The sequence below is a fragment of the Athene noctua genome, chromosome 2 (genome assembly GCF_965140245.1).
Source record: "Athene noctua chromosome 2, bAthNoc1.hap1.1, whole genome shotgun sequence".
Lineage (NCBI taxonomy): Eukaryota > Metazoa > Chordata > Aves > Strigiformes > Strigidae > Athene > Athene noctua.
Window position 1 is genome coordinate 163,412,704 of NC_134038.1, and position 15,499 is coordinate 163,428,202.

The 15,499-nt window shown below is 39.1% G+C and overlaps 1 protein-coding gene across 6 annotated transcripts in view; it reads left to right on the forward strand.

Annotated features, from left to right (window-relative positions):
* The window catches only part of AMPH (amphiphysin), a 122,612-nt gene that overhangs the window by 66,593 nt on the left and 40,520 nt on the right, over positions 1–15,499 (forward strand). For all 6 annotated transcript variants that reach the window (XM_074900929.1, XM_074900928.1, XM_074900930.1 and 3 more), the window contains exons 3-8: positions 1,840–1,894; positions 8,533–8,627; positions 11,241–11,336; positions 12,668–12,775; positions 13,173–13,258; positions 15,179–15,254. In XM_074900929.1, coding sequence (XP_074757030.1) covers positions 1,840–1,894; positions 8,533–8,627; positions 11,241–11,336; positions 12,668–12,775; positions 13,173–13,258; positions 15,179–15,254 — 516 coding nt within the window. The remainder of the gene's footprint in view (positions 1–1,839; positions 1,895–8,532; positions 8,628–11,240; positions 11,337–12,667; positions 12,776–13,172; positions 13,259–15,178; positions 15,255–15,499) is intronic.

Here is a 15,499-nt window from a genome sequence, read left to right on the forward strand (position 1 = left end):
GTGCTATTAAGATGTACATGTATATATTTTCCTAAGAGACCCAACATCAAGCTACCACTACTTTCAGAACTTTCTGTTGTGTTGTGTTGTAAGTAACTAAGCCTGAGGTTTAATCCACTGGTTACTTGGCCTGTGCCTTTCTGGCCCCTGCTTTGATATGCAGCTTTGATCCCAAAGCAAGGGAAGGGTTTGCTTTTCCTTGGAGCATGGAATATAATCCCAAACCAGAGACAGATTGGTGGACTGGGTGCTCCTGCACTCTTGCTGTTAATCAGCAGCTTCTCAGATACCACCCTGGTGTGTCTATTCCAGTGCTCAGAATTCAGTTGATGATGGATTTACGTGCAAAAAGGAGTTTTGCTTCAGATCAAAAGTGCATTCGGTCTGCTTTCTAAGCCAACTCAGGCATTTTTACCTTTTAAATTCTTTAATATTTCCAGGACCTTAAACCAGTTGCTGTCTTCTTACAGTGCATTGCAGTTGGGGGGAGGTTGATCCGGTTCTAAAGGCCTTCAGTTCCCTGCAGGGAGCTGGGAGAGACAAGTGAGTTTGGTGGATGTAATCTGCATTGCAATGTGTGTACTGGTGAGGCAAGTGAGTATTTTTTGAGAATCAGCATTTGAATGTAACACAGCTGCAGGTAAGCTCCAGATGGTCCCTTTCAACCTGAATTTCGTATGATCCTCTGTCTGAACGCTCCAAGTATCACTGTCGCTGATGGCAAATCCTTTACTGACACCAGAAGTCCTTTGACTTAAGTGGAATTATAACAGCTTATACCAGTTGAGACTCTGTCTTCTAAAGTATTCACACATGCACCCTTTTGGGTTCTGACTTTCACATGAAAAATATGAGAGAAACTCCGAAGCAGTCAGTCATATTTTGCAGCTGATTTTTCCATATGGTGTAGCTATATGTGAGAAAATGTGACTGCAGGCTGATAATCCTATAGTTTCCAACTGCTTAAATAAATAATTTGAAGGATATTGGGAACTGATAAGTGTGGAGTGCTTCTAAAATCTTCAGGCTATTGAAGGTGTCCTGGACAACAGCTTTTTAGCAATAAAGTGTGTGCTATACTGTAGTACAGATTTTATTGCAAATTCTAAGAGCTGTGAAGTCCAACGTGTGATATAGTCAGAGATAAAATAAAGCAACCCATTTTGTTTTGTCTATTTTGAGTTTTTCAGAGGCTGTTGGTATAAGATAAAGATCATTTTTATGTATTTATCAAAGAAACAGTTGAGATTTCACAGCAGACTGCAAGATGCAGTAGCCAGGCTAAAAAAGATAACTAATGTGATTATTGGTTTTTAGCAGTTACTTGCTTGCAAAATATTAAAATGTTAAAATACGTGGACAAATGTTTGCAAACGTAGTAAGCCATTTATGTAAGGGCTCATTTGGGTGGTTTCCAGTGGAGGTGCACTGTTCTTGATTATACTTCTTTGTGTTTCTGGGTAGGACATTGTCTAGGCTGACTTGTACTGGACTTTGGCCATAAAATATACCTGTCTTTTTTGGCTGGAATTCTTCCCTGTGCCCATGACTGATAAAATAAACCCAGAAAATTTATCCTAGAGAGTACACTATACATAGCATTTTGGCCAGGCCACCTTTTCTGGATGAACTTGTGCATGCTTGCAACATATGACACCACTCATCAGATAGCTCCTGAAACTGCTTTAGTTAAGTTTGACATACTGTATGCATGTTTTAAGGCATCAAATATAACTGAAATATGTTTTCAATAACATAACTGAAATGTGTTTTCAATAATGTAAATGAAATATGTTTTGACGTCCTTGCTTTTTGTTTTGTTTTGTTTTTTCTTTCCAGGCAGAAGGTTCCAGGCTCCAGAGAGAACTGAGAGGCTATTTAGCAGCCATCAAAGGTGATTTTTAAGTTTTACATCATGTTTACATAAAGCAAACTTCTTTATAAAACCGAGACAAGTAGGCTTGATTAATGTATACAAAGACAAATACAATATTGCTTTTGTCATTAGTACTCCACATTTCTGCTTTGGATCTGGCACAGGCTCTTTAGCTGTTGCTAGGGATTCTGCAGCTTCAGTGTCAAATCTTGTGTGTACAATCTTGCATGCACAGCTCATCCTTGGCTGTCCTTTGTGTGCAGGACCGCTGCACAGATTCTCACGTTGCATGCATTTTGAACACCCACAAAATCTACGCATCTTGTTACTCATCTTTACAAATGCTAGAATATGAAATATCCCATGCAAGGCAAGGGATTGCTTGAGCTCCACATCTGTAACGTTTCCAGGTATTACTAGTTGGCTGATGATCTCCCTCCAAAACCGCGCTCCCTGCAATGATGTGTTTTCTTATGTATTTGACTGCTTAATCAGGTGTTGGGGTTTTTTTTAAAGTTTAAAAATCAAATGTGATCTCTTTTGATACTACATTGGAAATCCAAGTAGCAGAAGCTCACTGGTCAGCGCTTAAATATCAGAAATTAAGTAAATAGCTATTTAAAACCTCCTGGACATTTGTAAGTCCAGAACACTCAGTTTAGCACCATATGCAGAGTGTTCTTTTTCTCATGCCGCCTCTCTTTGGAGGAGTTGGAGGCCAGGTGCTAAAGGGAAGGGAATAAGATTTGGTGATTGACAGAGAGACAGTAATGGCTTCTTGAGATTAAAAAAAAAATATATATATGTGAGATATATATATGTGTGTGTATATATGTGTATATATTTTTAGCCTGGCTCCAGTTCAGAAGGGAAAACATTGCAAATTAGTATTAACATCCCTGGAAATCACTGTGTCATGTTAAAGCTTCAGCAACTGTTGACAGACAGGGAAAAAAGCTCTTTTTAATGGGGATTGTAAAATGGGGAGCAAAGCAGTAGCTTAATGTCTTTGACCATCTATTATTTGCTGGATGGGCTGGGCAAAGAAAATCCTGTCCAGACAAAAGATATTTTGCCTTGTAGAGATTTGCAGTGTGTTTTCTTCTTAGAGGATATTTCAACATCAGTCATTTTTGGGGACCCATTGGATGCTGATTTTACTTTTTTATTTTTCAGTCATCCCTTTCCCACACCCATTATCAGATGGATACTCAGAAGCAGCGTGATGAGGGTGTTTGTTGGCCAGATGGCTTTTCTGTCACGTAGGCTGACTGTTTACATTATGCTTTGATTTCCGTGTTGGTGACAACAATCCTCCTCTCCATGTTTCATTTTCTTTCTCTCTTTCTCTTCTTTTCCTAGTACTCTGTGCATTTGTGGTCCTTTTGCTGGCTACTCTCTAGTGGGCTACTCTTTGCACCAAGTTTTGTTTTTAACTTGGTGTGAAATTTTTCCTTGTGCAAGTTTTATTTTTTTAGCTGTGCTTTTCTGTTCAGCATCTTTCTCTTGTTACTCCCTGTAAGTCCATATTTGAAAATAATTTGGACTGACTTTCTTACTGAGAATGAAAAGTGTTTGCTAACATCTCATTATCTTCATGTCTTAAAAAAGACCCAGTCATAAGCCGCTCAGAGGAGCCTTAAAAATGTTATTCTCCAAAGCCAACAGGCCACCAGTGGGCATCCTTGGCACACTCATTGGCACACCTTCGTGCGATAGAGTGAGAGGACAGCCTGAGATAGTAGTCCCCAACACACAGCTCTGGCTGGGGCTTCCCCAAAGCTGACTAGCTCAGGAGTGGCACAGACCTTTCCACATTTTGAGTGTCAGCAGCAGATCCAGCAACTGCTACAGTCTCTTTGTTGCTATTCTTTGAAGGACTGCCATCATTAAAAGATTTTGGGGTGGCTAGGCACAAAAGCATGGGAACCCCTATATTAAGGCAGTGGAGTGGGATTTCTGCACCTAGGACATCTGAGCCTTGGAGGCACGCTGTCATCAGGGGCTCATTTTTCAGGGAAAAAGGTTGATCATATAATTGGAAAACATTGTACTTGACATCCTTGTACTCTTACAGGTATGAGAAAAGCAGCTCGTTTTAAAGGGTTTCAGGAATTGTCAAGATAGCTAAATTTGACTAAAAGCATTTTATGAAGCTTGTGTGTTCTGAACTCCAGTGATAAGTTTAATTTTGCTGCATGACTTTAGAGTGACTGGATATTGGAAGCTGGAAGGACAAGGACCAAGCATTGTTTAAGCAAGGAACGCTAAATTAAGCCTTCTTATGACCCTCTATCCTTGAGTTTTAATATACTTGACAGTCTGCGGTTTAGTATCATGCATTCTGAAAAGAATTTTTGCTGTATTCAGACTTCTCTCACTCAGAGGTGCTTCTTAGTCTTAGCTGGATTTTGATCTTTACTGCTGGTTACTCAAGGACACAGAGGAACCATGTCATAAAGCGGTTGAACTTGTAAATGGCTTTTATGTGCCGTTTTATTTCACCTGCATGATAGTTTAACATCTGCTGTGTATCAGTGGTGTTTGTACTGACGAGACTGTGTGCTATCCCCCATAGCTATATAGTCATCTCGTGCCTCAGTCTTCTGTCACTTCCAGTCTCCTTGGCAACATGTATCTTGGTTCTCTACTTCATGATTATTTTTTTTAAGCTTTTGAGAGCTGTAGGTGACTTGAATGGTTTTATGGGCCAATTGTTAAAGAAACCCTAAATCAGCCTCCCATTCTCTACCCTGAGCTCTTTGCATGTACCAGTGTGGATGGGGAGATAGAAAATTGGATGTGCATGCAGGTGGCAAGGCAGCAGAGGTAAAAAGGAATCCTGCATCCTGAAAAAGAAGCACGATACTTTCCAGGTGGCTTAATGTAGTGAGAAGTATTAACTGGTCTACAGGAAGGGAAGGGGACATGTAAGCAGTTTTGCTGCCTAGTTGTCAGTCTGTGACTGACAAAAATGCACATATCCTCCAGACACACAAATGTTAAAATCAATCATGTAATTTCTTAGAATCAATAAAACTATTCATCGTCTTTCTGTAAAATTTCATAATGAATTATGAAATGATTGAATTGTTCCAGTGGAAACTTTAATGGGTAACTAGCAATAACAGATACAACCCTTGTGGCAGGATAGGTCATTTCCCTGGAGAATTGCACATGAAGCTCTCTTCCCCACTCAAATAATTAAATATTAAGAGCCAGACCAAGGTTCTCCACTCCATCAGGAAAACAGAATTCTCTCCATGATCAGCCTAGATTTCCCTTCTGGGGGGTGAGGAAGCCCCACAGTATATGGGTCCTACGGCCCACATGGAGTCCCAGGCCAGTCTGAATCTCCATCAGAGCTTGAGTACATTGGACTTGTGATGGCAAAGTCACCTACCGTCTGCTGTCTCTAGGGTGCTTAATGGGAGCATCTCTGCACTGCCACTCCCAGGATCCCAACCACATGGCGGGTAGGGAGTCCTTTTGGTTTCCAGGGACAGGGCTTCTTCCTAGAAAGAGGAATGATTTCATCCAAAAGCCTGAGACGTTAGTAACTGGACTATTTAGTATCATTTTCCTGAAGCAATTCAATTATTTTGGCACTCGTAGTTATTAAGTAAGTGACCCAGTTACCAAGACAAAACGATCCTAAATGAAACTATGGGTATTAAATACAAATTTCTAACTGTTCATCAGCAGTAAAAATTCTTCTCACATTTCTTAGTTCTTTAATGACTTGCTTTAAACAATTTATCTTTCTCAGCAATAGCAGTTAAAAACAGCAGAGTATGGCTGAAACATTAATCTTCTTTAGTGCTGACTAATGCATAAAAGGTATAACTGCGTAAGAAATAATTCTGAGCAAAAACCAGACAATTAAAAAAATCATTGGACATTTTTAACTTTATGCCCACAGACATAAAAAAGAATGGGAAGCCACTGGATTGGTGTTTACGTATCCACTCATTTGGGGTATTGCAGTAAACCTAGTATAGATGCAGTAGGAGGGGAGTAGGGTGGATAATCGAGGCCTATGGAAATTTCAGACTGAAGCCCCTGACTGAAGAAGCTGAGTGCTCTAATGCCCATTTGCCTCACACTGCATCTGGATTTTACTGACGTTTTTTACAGAAATGTGGTAGAATGGAGGATTACCAGTTTCTCAGAACTGAAAAAAGTGTGAAAGTTGGTGCAACTTTGTTTGGCTTGGGCCTGGGATATCAAGTGTCTTTTACTTATTCTCTTAAACTGTTACATGCCTGAGTCCTGTAGTGCTTAACAAAGTCTGCATAGGAAAAGGTGCTCTACCCAAGCCTGGTCTGTGACGGAGCTGAGCGCAAGCTGCAGGAGGGATTAGTGAGCAGCTGTGCTAGCCTACCAGCCCCAGGAACGTACGTGGCAGGGTTAGCACACAGCGTGCTTAAGAGCAGAAGCTCAGGTATCAGAAAGGATCAAGCATGAGCAGGGATGCACAGACCAGAAAGGTCTGTACATTCGCCCTGAGTGGACAGAAGCAGCCTTCTTAAGCACGGTGATACTGTGCTAGTTTTGCCTTACCTCCTGAGCTGATTAATTTGCAGTGGCATTAAAGATCTTAAATGAGTCTTGCCTGGAAAAATATGTGAAGATCATCTGTATTTTACTGTAATCTGGCATATTCTAGGAAAAAAAATCCCCTTTATTTAGGAACCCTTTCTTAGCTTGTGATACATCATCCTAAACATTAGCCATGATGGACACAAGGAAGAAAGGCATCTTAAGTTCCTGTGCTATACCAGTTCTCTGAGCTGAGCTCTAAGTACCCACAAGACAATCCCTGAAGAGATCAAATCCTCTGTTTTGGCTCAGCACCTTTCAATTGAAGGGTGAAAGTTTGTACCCTCTGAACACCAGGGTTTCCTTTTTACTTGTTCTCTCCATTTCCCATGCTATTCTCTCCCTTGAACCCAAGATCTGGGAACAGCCTTTTACTTTCAGCTTTTTCAGTATCTTTTTTCCTATCCTACTGACTCCATAGACCACCATTTCTATATTAGGCAGTGTGCATTACTGCATTTATTTTCCTGTCCTATCTTGAGTGTGTGGTGGAATAGCTACTGACTAGGTCAACTCAGGTCAACTCTGCTCTTCTAGATGTTCAAGTTTCAAATGAATTTTCCTTTTCCACTACTGAACACTTCTTTGTGCAGAAGTATTGATATTATTCCTAAATTCAGTCACTGTGGAGTACTGAAGATCACACTAGAGATATTTTCAAGACAGCACAGATGTGCTGCAGCAAACAGGCTTTGGATGGAGAAGAAATGTGTTTTTTTTTAAAAAAGTTAATGCTAGGTAAAAAAAAAATCAGCAGTGTTGTTCAGATTTTGCAAAGAAATTGAAATAAAGTTGTCATTTTAAAATTACTGATTCTGAACTGACTCAGCATGTTAGGTGAGATCAGTTTGGTTTCTCTGGCTTCAGAACCATATTCAACATCTAATGTATTGGTGCTCCATCAAAATGGAAAGGCAAATCCCAGTGCCTTCACTGAGGGCAGTAATTTATTCACTGGGGTCAAACTGATGTCACTGAAGATAGATTTAGGCTCTTTCTCCTCATATCATTGAAGCTACTTTACATTTAATCCAGCTCCTATGTGTGTTAGAGACTGGTAACAATGAACAGTCCCCATGCTTGTTTCACCTGTGGTAGCAAGAGCTCCAAAGGTGACTGATGCAGTTTGATTTAGCACACTTCTCTATAGACACCACCCTGCTGCGAGCGTAAATAAGCACTGGGCTCCACATGCTTCTTCTAAACCTACTGGGTGAGCATACAAGATAATCATTCTTCATAAAACTAGGTCCATTAAAGCACTCTCCCCAAGTTCGGGCATCTTTTTTTGCCTAGACAATGTCTCAGCAATTGCCAGTCCTTTGCTTCATTGTGAACATACCTTTAGGTCACCATCATTATTGTGGGCACAAGAATAACAAGCTCTACCCCTCTCACTTTACACGTGAAAGCTCCTGAGACTTAAATATCTTTGAAAACAAGGAAACAGAGAAATCCTGAGATACATTCTACATGTGTGCGACCTCCCCTGTTCTGGGGAGAACTTCTGTTTAGTGCAGACCTCTTCTAGCTTTTCTCTTAAGTCCATTTTTATAGCCAGCAATTCCCATAAATCTGGCCTTTTAACCCTGTCCCCATGGAAATGCCTCCTCTTCCACACAGGTTAGCCTGGTACTTATTTACAAACAAGGTAGGATGGAAGAGCTGAGAATAACCAAAGGCAGGTCACTATTTGATTTTCTTTTCAGTGATAGTCTTTCAGTTGGGTATTACATGTCTTTAGTGGGCAGGACTACCCTCTGAGTTGTTATTCATGATCGGGTATGTTTAGTTCAGAACAGAAAATGGAATCCTTAATTTGATAGAAACTTTTTTCCTGCATATAAATAGGGGGTAATCCTTCTGTGAGGAACATTTCTCATTAACCTGGGGCAGCTGGGTGAAAATAAATGTTTTGTTTCAGCTCTTGAAAATGATATTCTAAACATGCCAGAGGGAATAGTGTAGTGGGTACATGTGGGTCAAAATAAAGATAATTAGCAACTGCTTCTTGTAGTTTGCAGTTATGTGTTCCTCATTCTGTCGAATTACAGGAATGCAAGATGCCTCAAAGAAGCTTACAGAGTCTCTTCATGAAGTGTATGAGCCAGATTGGTACGGACGCGAAGATGTGAAAATGATTGGAGAGGTAAGATGTGTGGAGAGCGGAAAAAAAGTGTTTTAGCTGCAAATGGATTAATCTGAGCTGTTGAGGAGAAGCATACAACCGAAATTTCCCTTAATTCTTTGTTGCATGTTACATCCTGTTTTCTGAGCATAGAAATGATTGGTCTTGTGAAATGCACCTCCTGCTGACCAGATGCCACATTTGTGATATCTGTTTTACGAACTAGTTGACGTAAGCTCCCAGCAAGGTCAACATCAGCATGAGTAGAATTGGTCCTGATAGCAACTGGTTAACAAGTTTGTACAAGGTGTCTTGCATGCAGTTTTACAGTCAGGATTCTTAATCCAACTGAATGTTAAAAATTATGAAATCTGCTTATCCTTGTGTGCACAAGGATATCAACAACTGTTGAGCCAGTAGCACTTAACAGGATATCTGTTAAGTTAGGACACTAACCTCTCTCTGGCAAGAATCTGGAATTTAAAGGCAAATTAGGCTGCAGGACACCATTCATTTTAGCCTTTCTAGCTTCCTACGGTCATTAGAGAAGAATAGGCTTTTCTAGAGGACACTGCAGGATTACAGAATCTTGAGGTGCTCTGAATTGCCTGCTTAAACAGCCTTAATTGTGTGGGAAGCCTGTCAGCAGATGTGCTGATGGTGACAAGAAGTGCAAACTGTTACCAATGCAGCTTTTAACCACCTGGCATTCAGTTTGCAAGGCCTCCTGGATAATATAATTAACAAGAAACTGGAAGACAAAACAGTCTTCCCAAATGTGTATAATGATTGCTTTTATTCTCTGTGGCTGCATTCCTGTACCTTTCCCTGGTGCTGAAGGCATGACATGTTTTTGTTTAAAAGCACCCAACTCACAAACTGCATAAGTTAAGATACCATTCCATTTATATTGTTTTAGGTTAAACGGCTGGAAGATCTTCTGCTGCGTCTTGCCTTAGCATCTCATCTTGTATCTGTAGATATTTGATTTTATACTCGTAAATTTGTAATTGTGTATGAAAGGACCAAAATTTGGCTCTTAAACTGTATTAGATATAGGGATAAACATTAGACGTGTCATCTTAATAAGAAACTCATGTGGGCAATATTACTAAATCTCTGCATCTGTTTTTTTCCCTATATAATCACAAATGTAGGTTTATGCACCCCTCAACCTAGAGTAAAAAAAAATGATATATTTGTGCAGTCCAGGATATAAATGATTATTCCAAAAGGGATCCACCTAAGTGACTTTATTCTGTATGGTAGGAAAGATGATGGCTTAAAGGATGGCTTCAGCAATGTTTTTGAGTCCATTAGCTTTCAGAAAACCTCCATGATTTTAATGTGTCTGAAATATGTATCAGCAAGATACAAAGGCAAATGCACAAGGCCGGCAGTTGCTTGCTATGATCTAATGCTGTACTGCTCTGCAGACCACTGTGATTAAATATTGTGTTAATAAGTGAGGTATTTATTTTAAGCATGATTAATAGATTGTAATTATTCATTAGGGACTCTGTTAGGGTAGGAAATGAATGAACTGAATTCCAGCATCACAAAGCATTTATAATATGCCCTATAATAGCTCACGATAAAACAAATGCTAGGGAATAGCTTTCCAGACTTGCCAGTGAGGATAACAGCCCTGCAGAGCAGTGTTTGCCCCCTTAACCTCCCTTCCACCAAAGGGAGTTCAGTGGTTTTTGAAATGTGCAAAGAAAAGGTGGATCAGGATGTTTAACACGTGCTAGTGACTTGTCCAGTTGAGAACCTGGCACCACAAGTCTCTATGTAACAGGATTTGCTCTGGCAAGGAACCTCACCCTGCTTCCTACAGGGTCCTTCTCGCATTAACATGTTCTTAAAGAACAGAAAACTACAAAGGGAGTCTCTTGGTAGCTACCCCAGAGCTGCAAAGGGAACTGGGGAAAAGTACTGTAGCTTCCAGAGGGGATTTTGTTTATTTTGCCTGCTGATGTTGGCGTGTTTCATATCTGGCATCTCAGTTCTCTAGCAGCATGAGGTAGACTTCTTGTCTGTGCATTGGCCATTATACTTCATTGGCCAAATATACTTCATTAGCAAAAAAATATGGGATGGAAAGATCTTTCTTAGGGTGGCTCTCCACAGCTTTTGTTTTCAAAATGACCAAGCAAAGCTAAGCTTACAAATCCTTGTAATTGATGGGAAATGCACTTTATTTTTTCCTTTATTTTATTTACTTGTCTATTTTTAGTTGTACTTCTTTTCTCTGTAAGGAATGTTCATCATCAGTGAACATGCCTAGGTGTAAGAACTAGGGCATCTTCAGAGTCTGTGTTGTTGACCCTCAGGGACCTGAAACCTTGAGGAAGACCTTGAATCCATGATATCCTTATTTTCACATAGCAGTTATTATTTGAAAGAATGAAAACACAAATTAGTTATTAAGCTAAATCGTCTTTTGTGGTGAATTAAAACATGCAATGTCAAGTTATTCCTTTTGATTTACCTTATAAGTGCACTCTGATTTATTGACATAAAGAACATTTTAGAACTTCAGCAAGATTTATCTTTACAAATTACATTTGTTTCTCCTAGGTTTGGTGTCGAGTTAAACTAAGCTAATTTTTCTCTTTTCTAACTTTACAGAAATGTGATGAACTTTGGGAAGACTTCCATCAAAAACTGGTGGATGGGTCCTTGTTGACTTTGGATACATATCTAGGACAGTTTCCTGATATCAAAGTACAGTAATGATTTCCTATAAAGGACAATTTGTAAAATTACTGTTTAGCTGTAAAATAAATAGAAAATGAGTTTACAAGCAAAGAAAAATTTAAAAAAAAAGGGGGGAAGGTGGAAGTAATTCTCTTCCGCAATGTAAAAATTAGTGTTCTGTAAGTAAATCTCTAAAGTTAGGCTGCACTGATTTCCAAGTGAACAAAAATATTTTTCATGCAGTAGTACTTGGAACTAAATTAGCCTTTGTAGAGAAAACTTGTGTTTTTTCCTGCTTCTATTTATTCGGTATGAGATAATTCTCACCAGCTTCAAGAGGGACACATTAAGCTCTTCAGCTGTTAAAATGCCAGACAAATTACAACATGAAAAGCAGGTCTTTTGTTATTGGCTAGATGCACCTGTGGGTATCTAAATATCTTTCTCTTAACTAAGCCATAGTTCCTGTCTTTCAATTAGTTGTAAAGAGGTTTCATAATACACATCAGGAGAGACTGTGCAGATTCTAGCCTCTCCCAGATGCTTGTCCAGCGTAAAGTCAGGGAGATGTTTCTAAATTAAATGTGTGGGGATAAAGAATCATTACAGGCAAAAGGTAGACACTTTTCCACTTGAATGTGACTGTATGGACTTAGCTGGAGATTCTTTGTGATGGTTTATAACTGAGTAGGTATCATGCAGTCATCCCCTTTGTCATCTACATCAGGGACTAAAGAAAAAATTTTAAAATCCCAACATTACTGATGTTCAGTCTCAAACTTGCTTGTAAATCAAATTGCGCTTATGCCTTCTCAGCATGTGAAATTCATACATAATATATAGCTTTGTAAAGTCAGTATATACCAAAGAACTTTTCTTGAATTATAGCAGGTAAATTAGAATTCCCATTGTACGTTGAACTCCAGTTATCTTAGTTATGTGTCAGATCAACTATATTAAGAAGTATATTCTAAGCATTTTTCCTACTCTAGAAAAAAAATACATTAATCATTTATTAAATTTTCATGCTATATATAAGGGAAAATTATGGTGTTACCATGAGTTTAACAGGTCCACTTATTCTGGAGAGTGAGACAAGTCTTGCTTAGCATTGATATCTCACTTCTAAGGCCTGTAAGCTCTACACCCACAAAAACCCCTTCCAAACCATCTGTAAATGGATTCCTTATTTAAAATAAGGTGATTAATTTGTCCTGTTTCTGCATGACATAGTAATTCAGATATGAACAGCATATAAGGGAGAATAAAAATTTGTCAAAAAATTACATGACAACATAGGTAAAATAGCTTTTTAAAATGTGCTATTTGTGTTGACTTTCTTTTCTACCCCTGTACAGACTCGCATTGCAAAACGAAGCAGAAAGCTAGTGGACTACGACAGTGCAAGACATCATCTAGAAGCCCTGCAGAGCTCAAAAAGGAAAGACGAAGGCAGAATTACCAAGGTAGCACAATCAGAAGGGTGCTGGCAGAAGACTTAGGGAGCTTGGGTGGCAGTTGTTTCTGTGCAGAAACAGCACGGTTTCTCTTCTTTTTCTTCTCTCAGAAATGGAAATAATGATAGCCTTAAGTATAAATGTGTATTGAGTATTTTGGTGCTTGTGGAGGGCATGCTCAACCTCTTTCAGGAATGAGTCCCATTTGAGCCTTAACCTTCTTTCTTGATGAGTATGAGGGGACAGCAAGTCCTGTGTTGGCCAGCTTGCATGACATGGGACTGAGTCACATCCGTTGTTAATAAAAACTGTGAAAGACCCAAAAAAAACGTGCACAAAACCAATTTTGGCAGGTTTTTCTATGTCATAGTGATTGCAGAAGTCACCCTATTTCATTTTGTTTTAGGCAGAGGAAGAATTTCAGAAAGCTCAGAAAGTGTTTGAAGAGTTTAACACCGATTTACAAGAAGAGTTGCCATCTCTGTGGTCACGGTGAGTCTAGGCAGATGCTGTCTGGAAGGACTAAAGAGGGAGTAAGGAAAGGGTACCAGGAGATTTTAATGAGCTGGTAGAAAATGGTGTGATGGCTCCTTGAAGATCCCATCCATTATCTTTTTGAAATAATAAAAGGGAAAATACCTGCAAATGATCCAAAATTATACTTGCTGGAAGGTATTTATGCTTATTCCTTTCAGTGTATCTTGACATTTAAGAATCATTATTGTATCTTCATTCTGAGGTGCAAAAAAGTCTCCATTTTATGGGTAAAGAACTGTGTCAGAGCACAGAATAGCAGATTGCGACTATGACCCACTGCTTCTATAACCTTTCTCTGACACCTTGGTGGTGGATACCTGATCCTTTCAAGAACAAATAAAAAGAATCAAATGTTTCCAGTGTCAAAAGTAACTGTACAGAGCAGCCTCATGCATTCCTAGATTTGCAATGAGTCTACTTATAGGTTATTTTTCTGTAAAAGGTATCAAAACAAAGAACCTTACAAATGTATAAAGATTTTATGGGAATTGTTGTTTCCAAGTTCCTATAAGATACTACCAAAGCAGTCGAAGGGAAAACCAGCATTATTACTACATCAGAATGCACATTTCATAGTGCACTGACTATGTCTGCAGTATAAAAGCATTTGATGGCATAGATCATTCATTCAAGATGTTTAATCGTGAATTGTGTATATAGAGAAAATGCAAACAAAATGAACTGGAGAACAAAAGCAGTAGAAAAATAAGCATCTCATTAGTGTGCTATGTTCTTTAACAAATGACAGTCTGGAGTGGAAATGTATTGTGAGTCATTGAAGTATCCTTTGTCTTCTCTGCCTTCTAAATTATTTCCTGTTAAATTTCAGATCAAAAGAAGGTTTTTCTGCCATGTTTCTGCCTATTTCAGTTGAAAAGCTTCTTAGCACTTCCAGATACTTATTTTATGGGCTTACTAAAAGTCAAACTTCATATGAATGAGTTAGAGTTAACGGCCCTTTTATTTCAATATGTGTTGCCCACTAGTCTCAGAGAAATAATTTAATTTGAGCAACAGGCATAATTTAGAAAGCAATTGCTTTCAGAGTCCTTTATTTTTTAGTTACTGCAATACTTCAGGAGGAAAATAAGCCATTGAGTTGACATTTTGCAGGTTTATTCTTATGCCAAAGATTATTTTTGTTAATAAAATTTTGGAGAAATTACACATGAAAGTTTTAAATAGGAAAAAGAATAATTCAAAACCTAAGAAAACATGTTCTACTTTCGAAGTGTACAAGAGGTATGTAATCACTCACCGTAAGCAAGCAGATTTTTGACTGGATGTGCCTGTATTAGAAATTATTTTCTCTTACATACATATGCATGTATTTCAGGGCTAATTTATATAAGGAGGACTGAGCATGGGGCACCCACCTGCAGGCCGTAGTGAGCTGTATACCTTCGAGCTGCCTCCAGATGCACCTACATCCCCTTGGTGCTGCGATAGCATCTAGGGCACAGGCACACGCAATGCCAGAGTGGTACCTCCCTCCTTTCAGTCAAGGGTTGCCTGCTGTCCGGTGGGACACAGGGTGCGCAGAGCACCTTGCCTTCCATGTGCTTGTGCCGCACTCGTGACAATCCTTTTCCAGTCTTCCCCTTCTCTAAAACAAGCTGAAGCCCCCTGCTGTGGAGTAGTCTCAGCTCAGTTCACGCTGTGCAGTGTGAAATAGGATGGTTCTTAACACAAACAGAAATAATGATGAACTAACTAGTCTGAAATTTTGACATTTGATCCAATTATTTGCTTTGCTGAGAGTAATAGTCAAGATTGTTGCTTGTAATCTGGAAAAAAAATAATTAATTTGCCTTTGTGGCCCTCCCACCCCTATCCTTTATTCTCTTTTTCCTTTCTTTGTGCCATCCTCTGTAGACGAGTTGGCTTCTATGTGAACACCTTCAAAAATGTATCCAGCCTCGAAGCCAAGTTTCACAAGGAAATAGCTTTAGTGAGTAAAAATTACTATCTTGTGTGTAATGACTTATGTGATATGTGTAACGGCAAGCAACTGTCTTGTAATGCAGCAAGAAAAATCTAGCAGAGGCACACATGAGAATTTGCCCTAGATCCACATTTGTAGTATAATGTTTGTATTCATTTTTACTTGCCATTTTTGTACTCTCCTTAAGGAACACTTTTGGATTACAGTGCGTTATCCCTTGTAGCTCTAAATTCGCTTTCTATTTTCATAAC